The 9,637-nt window shown below is 38.4% G+C and overlaps 1 protein-coding gene across 1 annotated transcript in view; it reads left to right on the top strand.

Annotated features, from left to right (window-relative positions):
- The window catches only part of PIK3C2G (phosphatidylinositol-4-phosphate 3-kinase, catalytic subunit type 2 gamma), a 215,084-nt gene that overhangs the window by 168,591 nt on the left and 36,856 nt on the right, over window positions 1-9,637 (top strand). Inside the window, exons 26-28 of the mRNA XM_009332846.1 lie at window positions 2,988-3,180; window positions 3,747-3,868; window positions 8,073-8,181. Coding sequence (XP_009331121.1) covers window positions 2,988-3,180; window positions 3,747-3,868; window positions 8,073-8,181 — 424 coding nt within the window. The remainder of the gene's footprint in view (window positions 1-2,987; window positions 3,181-3,746; window positions 3,869-8,072; window positions 8,182-9,637) is intronic.

Raw genomic sequence — 9,637 nt, 5'->3', positions numbered from 1 at the left:
GGTGGAAAGTGGAAAGTCATTACTTTTCAATACTCCCGGATATTTAACTCACTTTTCTGAGAAATAGGTCAGACACCAATCTGCGTGGTAAACAGATGTTGTCGTGTGGAAAAAATAATAACTTTTCTGCCTGAAAACCGTGTGTTAGCCATATCGTGATTCACAATTAATGTTACTCTAGTTAATGACATTTTCCTGATTTCTTCTGATTAACCTGTGCTTTTGATGCCGTTCGTACAGGTCACTTCAGTTTTCCCATCTATAGACCATTAGGCACTAATTCTCTAAGCACCTTGGGCTACCAGAGCTCTGAAATAACTAAGAAACTTTTTGTCATCTTTGTGAAGGCAGAGTCAGCTTTAGGCACAGGCAAAGATGGTAATGGCCTAGGGAGCAAGAGGATCTCAGCAACGAATACCCATGACCTTACCAACTTCTTCACCTATGGCTAAACTTCATGTGGCTGCAAAGAAAAGAAGGTGTATGGGGATACACCCCATACCTGAAGAGTTCAAGGAGAAAGTTCCACCACTGATCCTTAGGATGAACTTTAAAAATGCTAGCAGAAAGGGGAATCAGATTACCACAATGTGGTGAACTGGGTCAGTGAACTAATCCACGCCAAAAACAAATGGCAAAATTAAAAAAAATAAGACACATGGGTTTGATGTACCCCACTGCTCCATACATAGTTAGGAACTGGCTTTTGGGAGGCTGTGGGAAAGAGGGTTTCCTTAAGCCAGTTTGCCCCTGAAAGAAAGTGCAGAGAACCATAAGCAGAGTTGTTCTACCTTGCTGTGAAGACACACTCTGAGATGTCATCAGAAGAGCAAAGAGACCTTTTCGATTTCTTTGTTGATAACATGACATAAGAATTGCTTAATGTTTTCTATTCTAACAGGGAGGACTGCAAAGAGAGAAAACAGAATATCGAGAGAGGGAGAAAGCAACATATACTTCTGTTTTTATTTTATTTTAAATGCAATAATTTAAAATAACTCACAGGGAAAATCTGCAACAATGACAACAAAAGCCTCTGTTTAGGTTTAAAGCATGTGATTAGCAATCTGGGTGTTAAAAGTATTTTAGAAGCTTAATGGACCCATGGAAAGAATAGTGGGTTTTTTGATATCAGCTGTTCTGCGTAATGATGATATCTGAATTAATAATAGTTTATAAGCCAAGGCCTGCTTTATGTGAATTAAAATGCACTGTATTTAGCTGCAAAGTTAATATGCCTTTTATAGTAATATTGCAAATTCCCTAACTGCTTTGCTATAATACAGCCCAGTTACAGATTCTATAACCTAAATCATGTCTCAGTGATTTAGGAAGTGTTTAAACTATGCATTAAATTAAATATATAGGAGTTAAAAAGGAAAAGTTCACCACAGATGCAACGTAATTAATCAGCACTGAATTGATTTTGTACTAATATTTTGAAATGAGATTTGTTTTCTTGTTTTCCATTTGAGTGTCAATTTATGTTATTAAATAGTCTGTATGTATCTCTTTCTGGAGAATGTAATTAATAATTAAGATAATTAACTGAATCAATTCAGAGATACCTTTCCCTGTATTACAGTAAGAAAAACATATACATCTTCTTTCCTCTGTTTAGTATGCCTAATTGGTGTATAATAAATTCACACCATATTTTGAATGAAATCTCAGTTTGTGGGGGGCGAGCTGGGGAGCTATCTGCAGGTAGAATGTTCTTTTTGGTATGGTTGCATCTGTGAAGCTACAGACTTTAGCCAGAACATCTGAGATCATGAAAATTAGGCTAATGCGATGAATGGAGTTGATTTCAATTGATGGCAGCACGCAATCCAACCCTTTCACAGAAACCCATGAATAAGAATTTAATTTAAAAAAACAGGTGAAGCATTTGCTCAGCTTTGAACAGGGGATGATGAAGGTGGTTAAGGGTATTGTCAGCCCTTGTAAGCTAGTTAGATATAGTCCAAAACTGGAAGAAAAGAAAAAAAAAAACCAAAAAAAACCCCACCTGACCATTTGGTAGAGGTTTGCTGCCTTATGGCCTGAAACTAATGGGTTGTTGCTCTGTAACATCAGAACCTATCCAGAATATCTTCAGAGAGCTGTAAAAATAAGCAGGGAAATAGAAAAAAAAAAAAAAATTAACATCACAAGTTAAATAGATCTTAACCAGCAATTGAATTCAAGAGGGCAAGTGTTTTCTAATGAGTACTGCATCTTACTCTTCAAAGACCAGTGATTATGTTGCAGTGTTATTTCTCAAGTCGAGTTCACTTTGGTGTTAAAACACGTTTACAGTACATATCTACATGTATATCTGGTTATTTTTTTATCTATTGTGTCTTTTCTGATTAAGGATCTTAAAACTCTAGGAAATCAGAAGTGTGTTCTGGCTCCCCTTGCACAGGGGTGAGATGAGGGGAGATAGGGGGAGAAAATTTCTCTTTCTTTCATCTTGAGCAGCTCCACAGGGATAGAGCTTTTAAGAACCGTGTAGAGGATTTAGCAACACATCATGCACAGCTAAATCACGAATTGGATGCAAGAGCCTTGTGCAAACATGTTTAAGTCTATGTGAGGTTAGTGTAACCAAAAAGAAAGTGCTAAGGCACTCTCTCCTACCTGTCAAAGTGAACACACGTTGTTCTACCCTGGAACTCCTCAAAACACACATGGAAATGTTCTGTCCGTGTCTATTGTCCAAAAGAAGGCTGACGGTATCCAGCTCATGAAGAATAACTACCCTAAGGTAAGCCATGAGACAGGCTATGGCAGGAGCACTCCTTTAAGCAGTAGAACTCAGGGACTGGATATGCTGTATTGCTGCAAATAGCGGTGACTGGTGTGTATGTGTGTACATGTTTGTGCGAGGTAGGTTTTAGAATTTGGGGCTTTTTGGTTCTTGCATCCATGAAACCAAGGATCAAGAAATGGAAACAAAACAGATGCATAAATAGCTCCTCTTCTGTTTGTTTGTTCTTCAGGAAAATAAAGGAAAGTTTGGAGTGCTTTCCTGTTAAACTCAATAACTTGATCCACACGCTTGTACAGATGTCAGTGACAGCCTCTGCAAAGCCTCCAGCTCCAGAGACTGTTCCCCAAGAATGGATGATGCTGGATGCAGAGAAGTCAATCGCAAGAGCCACCATTTTGGGGTTCAACAAAAAATCTGACTCTGTATGTATTATATTCTTTGCTTGCCCCCATTTGCCTTGATCTTTAACGACTCTTCTGTGAGCTTACATACTCTCCCTCCTCCTTTATAGAAGATGTGCTTGTGCCACATTAAAAGGATCACAGGATGAACAGCAGTGCCATAAGCTGCCGGAGAGAAGGAACACCAGGCAGACAGCTATTAGCAGGGAGCCATTATGGAGAGCAGTTCCTGCCCTATAGTGAAAAATAAATCAAGAGCTAATTAAAGCATCAAGAAGGAAAGCATGGCACAAAATTAGGAAGCCTAATAGAAATCAGAGGCTGTTATATGATGCTTTAATGGTGCGTTATTAGTTTTCACACACTGCAGTGATCTTTCAGTGTTTGAGTTGTATGCTATCCAGGCAAGTTTCTCTTTCTGTGCAGCAAAGACTATAAATTACAAACTGAATTCTCTGACACTTGGCACTACATTAAAGAAAGGGTTTTCTTTGTTAAAATCACCCTATATTTTCTCTTGTACTTTTTTTTTTAATGTGCGCCTCTGATAATTTCTCTTTTCTACCTCTCCCTTTTCCCCAATACAGCTATATCTAGTCCAGGTGGTGCAAACCTGCAACGTGGTCACTTTTGTGGAAAAATCATTCGACCAGTTCTCAAAGCTTCACAGCCATCTCCAGAAGCAATTTCCATCACATGCCCTCCCAGAGTAAGGCAGCATATTAGTGAATGTTATTCTGCTGTTAAATGGTTCTCTCTGTGCACAGATAAAAATGTGAGAAAATGTACGGCAGACATATTTTTAGAAACACAAAGGCAATGCGACATATTCTATCAAGCCTTCTATTCAGCCCCAGAAGAAACCGAATCATAGACCGTTGTGACAGTCTAACTTTTATATATTTTATTGTTCCTTTTTTAATGGGAGGAGAAGGGGGGAACAGCTTGGGCCTGACACGGCTATTCCTGAAATCAAAGGGTAAGTGGTATTGACTTCATTAAAGGCACGATATGGCCTTTAATAGTTTTTATTTTCTGCATGATGCTGATCAAAACTCATAGCAAAATCCATACATTAAAGCAGTGTAGGAATGTTCACACTGGGTCAGAACAGAAACAAGCCTATCTCTGACACTGGCAGGCGTGATCAGCCTTTTTACAAAAAGATGCACATACTCCCCAGCTGAGAAATACGCAATAATCTTATGTACTATCCCGGCCCCAAAACCTAATACTTTGTGCCTCGCATCATTCAGTTTAATATCTCTTGAAAAATATGCTATCATTAGTTGCAATAATTCTGAATATTACTTTTTATCCATGTGCATGTCTATTCCTGCTTTTCATATTCTGAATCTTATTTCTTCACAGTTTCCTGGGACAGTGAGTCCCACAGTTTATTTCTGTCTTATGTAAAACAGCTTTGCTTTATGTAACGATTATCCATGGTTTTGGTAAGACAAGTGGAGTTATGTATTCTACAAATATCATATACATTATACTACATACACCACTGAGGACAAAGTAGTCGTCTCCTAACCAGTCATGCTGACTCACCTGATACAAGCCCCTCTTCAAGCTCAATCTACAATAAAACATAAAGCTGGCCAAAAAGACTAGCAGTTTACTTGAACCAAGCCGAGATTTGAGTGATATCCTTGAAAAATAGAAAGGTTTTTGAGGTTTGACCTGAAGTAAATAGCCACAAACATGGTTTTGACTTAAAAAATAAAGTCCACGAATTTCAGATCGAAATTTGATATTCCCTCAAGATTGTGAGAGGCATTCAGTTAAATGGCTTTAGATTAGTTAATTCTAGAGAATCTTTTTCCTACCTGAGGGGATTTTAATTGACTCCAATTTGACTCATTGTGACTGGCTCACATGAACTGGTTTGCAGCAGTTGGTGAGAATCAGAATTTAACTGAACACTGAAAGTGCTTGAATCATGGTTTTGATTTGGAGATATCTGCACACTAACTATTAGGTTGTGAAATAAAATATTTAACAAGTACCTATTTATAATTTTTTCCTGTGGTGAGCAGAGCCCTTTGAAGGAAAATATATTTCTCTTTAGAAATGCATAGACCTCAGAAACCGTGTAGTGAATTTCAAAAATAGTACTAGACATTTTTCAGATAAATCTACCTTTAATAAAATCCCTCACAACATTTTCACTGCAGAAGAGAGTTCCAGACCTCACAGAGGGTTAATCTACGTATACTGAGGCTGTGTCTAAGAACTCCAGAGCTTTATTGTCATAATTCAGTCCCAGCAGTAACCTGTCACTGTATGATCTTTCCCCAAGACTGTGTTAAAGTAATTCATTTTATGATGTTTCTTCATATGTATGTTCTTTAATGTTAGTTTTGGTTTGTTTACTAACAGAACTTTGTCAGTTTGAGGCTTTTCATGTATTCCAGATTTTATTCTAATAATAAAAACCTAATTATTTCTTTATAGGAAGTTATCACTGAAACTGCCATACCATATTAGACCATTAGTCTGTCTGTGTGTTACAAAACTCCAGCTCTGGCTGATGCCAGATGCTTCAAAGGAAGGAAGAAGCCTTGTTCCATAATGTAACCACAAAATCAGTTTGAAAATGTATAATTTAAAAGTAAAATGTATAATATTACTAGAATAATTGGAACTGCTAACAGAAAGGACTTGGTTAATGCTTTGTATTAATTCATGAAATTGTATATATTCATGTCTCATTGGGTGGAAATAATGCAATATGAGTCAGCTTCATACAAGTGTTAAATACTGGCTATATCTCAAGAAATGGCAAAAGCTCAGGGTTCTTGGCATCTGAAATTTTGCTATTGACATGTAGACATTCAGCTCATATTTATAAGTCAAAGCACAGCTGCCCCAAGCAAGCCCTTGCACTCTAGCACCTTCCCTCTTATTTGGTTTCAGACAGAGTATTAACTGTGCTTAATTATTGTTTTTTAAAAGGCCAAAAATCTTTTCACCCAACAAAGCATTTAAGTGTCGTAATTTATACACAGAATGTTCTTCAAGCTAGTAAGTAGGAAATGGAATCTGCTATGCAGGATGTCTGCCCGTGGTGCAAGTTTATATTTTTCTGATCTGCTTAAGGTAGATGCAAAGCTCAAAATCATCTTGGGAAGTCAACCTTTTCTAACACAAGTGTGTTCACAAGTGCACAGTCAGTTTCAGCCATAGGCGCAATTCAGCAAAAGCATGAAGGCCTTTTAAAGAAGTGTTCAGTAATACCACAAGGTTCATATTGTCCATCACCGCAGCAGAGTTATTGGTGCTATCAATCAGCGGTTTCTCTGTCCTCCGTTTGGCCACTGTGTTTAGGATGCATCTTCTGAGGACCTACATTTTACAGCCAGAGTCCTCTTTGTTATACAGTCTAATCAATTTTAAGCTGCTTCCAAACAGATCCTCCCTACCATCCGCCCTACCATCTCTTGAAAGAAGTCCTTTTTGTGCCCCAGAGGAACCCAGAACATTCACAGGCTATCTATGTGTGCCAAATGACCTGGGCTCTATTTTTATCTGTGCAGCTCATATATGTCATGATCCTGGGTCATATCACTTCCCCCGCCTCATTATGTGTCCTGCCACTGTAATTTCATGCGGCAAGAATCTCCTCTTACTATTCATTTGTGCAGCGCCTAACTGAGCCCTGATCTTTCAGTGCTATAGGCAAAACTAATCAAAAGGTCATACATACATACAATATGCTGCTATCATCTGCTGAGTTCTTCCTCAGAAGTATTACACAAGGTGGGTAAAGATCTGTCCACTCCTAAAAACAATTACAATATCTTGTTAATCAATATTCCCTTCATAAAAGGCCTTTTGCTACAAAACACGCTTAAAAAAGCCCAACCCAACAGGTCTAATTAGAGTTCATAAAATTTAATTACATTGAATCTCTTGGTAACAAAAACTGTGGGTTAATCATCTTCAGTCATTTTATTTTCACTAGGTGAGGCTGCTATTTGCCATTTTTACAGCTGGGTGGTTTGCAAAGCTGGCCAGTGTTCCTCTCTAGGGATGGGAATCCAGTGCTCCATGTGTTGCTATTTGGCTGGCCTTTGAAAAGCTGATGACATCTTATCACTGAGCTGTGGAATTGGGTAAAACCTGTTCAAAGTAGGATCTGACCAGCTGCCTTTCAAAAGGCCGGCCAAGTGTCTCTTTTCAGTGTAGTGCACTGCTAGATGGCTCTTTAGTCATTTTCTGAAGCCTTCAGATATCTCTTGAGATCTAGTGGATAAACACGGTTGTACCAGAAAAAAAGGTTTGTAAACAAGACAGGGTTAACTATTTACAGTGGTGGTGTAACATGAAATACAACCAGATCAAAACTTCTACCTTTCTATATCACATAGATTAGAGGACATAAAGCATAATATTAGTTATGAATCCCAAGATTAGCAATCCATATCACAAAACCCATTACATGCAATTTAGCACAGATAGCTTTTCTAATGCTCCTTCAACCTGAGAGAGAAATAGTCCTTGTCAGGACTATCGTAAGGGTTTGTATAGCATGAGCCCTGGGCTGAGATCAGAGATCTGTTGCGCACAGTGCAAAAATGGGGAGGGTAATGTTTACCTGGGATCATAAAGGGCCAATTTTTTAGAGGTATTTAGATACCATAAAATGCAAATAAGTGCCTTTTAGTTGTGTTTTTAATTAATGATTTAGACAGAAAAAGGGGTACAGTATGAAACAGAATATCAGCAAATTATTAGAAGAACCAGAGTCAGAGGGTAAACAATCCTCTGGACACTGTACCCATCCCTTCCCCTACCTGCAAAACCTTTTAGAAATTGTTAACTTTCTTCTGTTAAGTAGAGCTAGAAATATTTTCAGCAAATACAGTACAAGAGTTATACTTACGAATATTCTTCTTACGCAGGTTTCCCCACTCATGGCATTTACCTTTTACGGATCTTGAACATAAAAGAGTGAAGGATTTGAATCTCTATCTGAAGCAGCTATTAAGTGGATCCAGGAAACTGGCTGATGTGAGCACTTCCAGTATTTATTTTATTTGCATATGACTTTTAGTAGCATTGTACCAAAAGAATCAGGAAGCTTTCCATGGCCTTATTTGAAAAAAAAAACCTGACATAAATGACATGTCTTCTAATGCAACCGTTTTGAGATGGAGCCATTGTAGCATTCATCAGAACTTAAGACAAAACCAAGAATGACGGAAAAATAGTTTATTAGACCTGGCAGGGCATTTTTCAGAATAACTTCTCTTCCTTTGCTGCCATCCAAATGTAGTGATTCGATGAATTTTTGACAGTAAGGAGTAGGTTCTGAGGAATGAATGTCTAAAAAAAGGAGTAGGTTTTGAAATATCGAAAAGTCTGATTTTGACAGTTTTTAAATGAAAAGTTCCATTGTTTCAGCCCAGAAATAGTCTTCATTTCAAGATTTAGTTAACACGTAGAAGAAATTTTTTTGCAAACATAAGACTGAAACCAGAATGTTTCAGTATTATCAGATTGATACGTTGTGTCCATGAAAATTGGTGTTTTCTCTTTTCTTATTCATTATTGTTTTCTGAGATTTGATGTTCTTCTCCTGTTTCAAAATGGAAAGTTGAAATTGTAACAAACACTGACTCTTCATTGTCTGGCCCAGGACAAAGCTCTGTGCACCTCAGCATCGTAAAAGCCAGGGCCAACAGCAACTAACAGGCCCCATGCACCCTGGGAGGATGTTAAATCATTACGCTGCGTCACTTCAGAAGCTGAATGGTCAATTACTAATAGTGTTACCAGGGTCTGAGAGAAAGGAGCATCTTCCAGCAACCAGCCGTTGCTAGGAAAGCTGTCAGACAGGCAGGAAAAAATGGTGTTTTACATTAGATCCTAGGCTTACGTAGAGGCTAGTAAATTCAAGGGAGCCAAGGCACGATCTCATGCGTTGACCATGCCGTTTCACTGTTGGCACGTTCTCTAGCAGAGCTTGGGCCTCTGCCAGGTGAGGCATGTCATGGCCCGTGGCCTCAGGGCCATAGCACAAACTGGGGCTGGTTTGGTTTAATAGCGTAGACAGGCTAGGATGCCAAAAGAGGGTATGACAAGATGTTTTTTCTCCAAAATTTCAAACATCTTGCAGGATGAGAAAAATGTTTGCTGCCTAACTATATAACTTCCCCAGCTGTGACTGTGTAATGGACATTAAAGAGGAAATTGTCCACATGTAAAACAAACAGGAGTTTTCTTATTAATATGAATATAAATTCTGTGCCCTGAGTTGAAATTGAGAGTTCCAAAGAGGATAGATAATATCTGCCTCACAGAGTTACATTTAATTTGGTACAGACAGCTGACTTGGGTGCTTGACTCCCTTGACTGACCTCGCCAAATAAACTGCACAAGTTGGGGTTAATTGTTGTGCAATTTCTGTCACTCATGTTAGGGTTTATTTTACATTAGCGCCTTTTGGTCACAGCTGAGGAAAAAC

The sequence above is a fragment of the Pygoscelis adeliae genome, unplaced genomic scaffold, assembly GCF_000699105.1.
Source record: "Pygoscelis adeliae isolate BGI_AS28 unplaced genomic scaffold, ASM69910v1 Scaffold38, whole genome shotgun sequence".
Lineage (NCBI taxonomy): Eukaryota > Metazoa > Chordata > Aves > Sphenisciformes > Spheniscidae > Pygoscelis > Pygoscelis adeliae.
The sequence above is the reverse complement of the archived record's forward strand: the minus strand, read 5'-3'. Positions and strand labels throughout refer to the sequence as shown.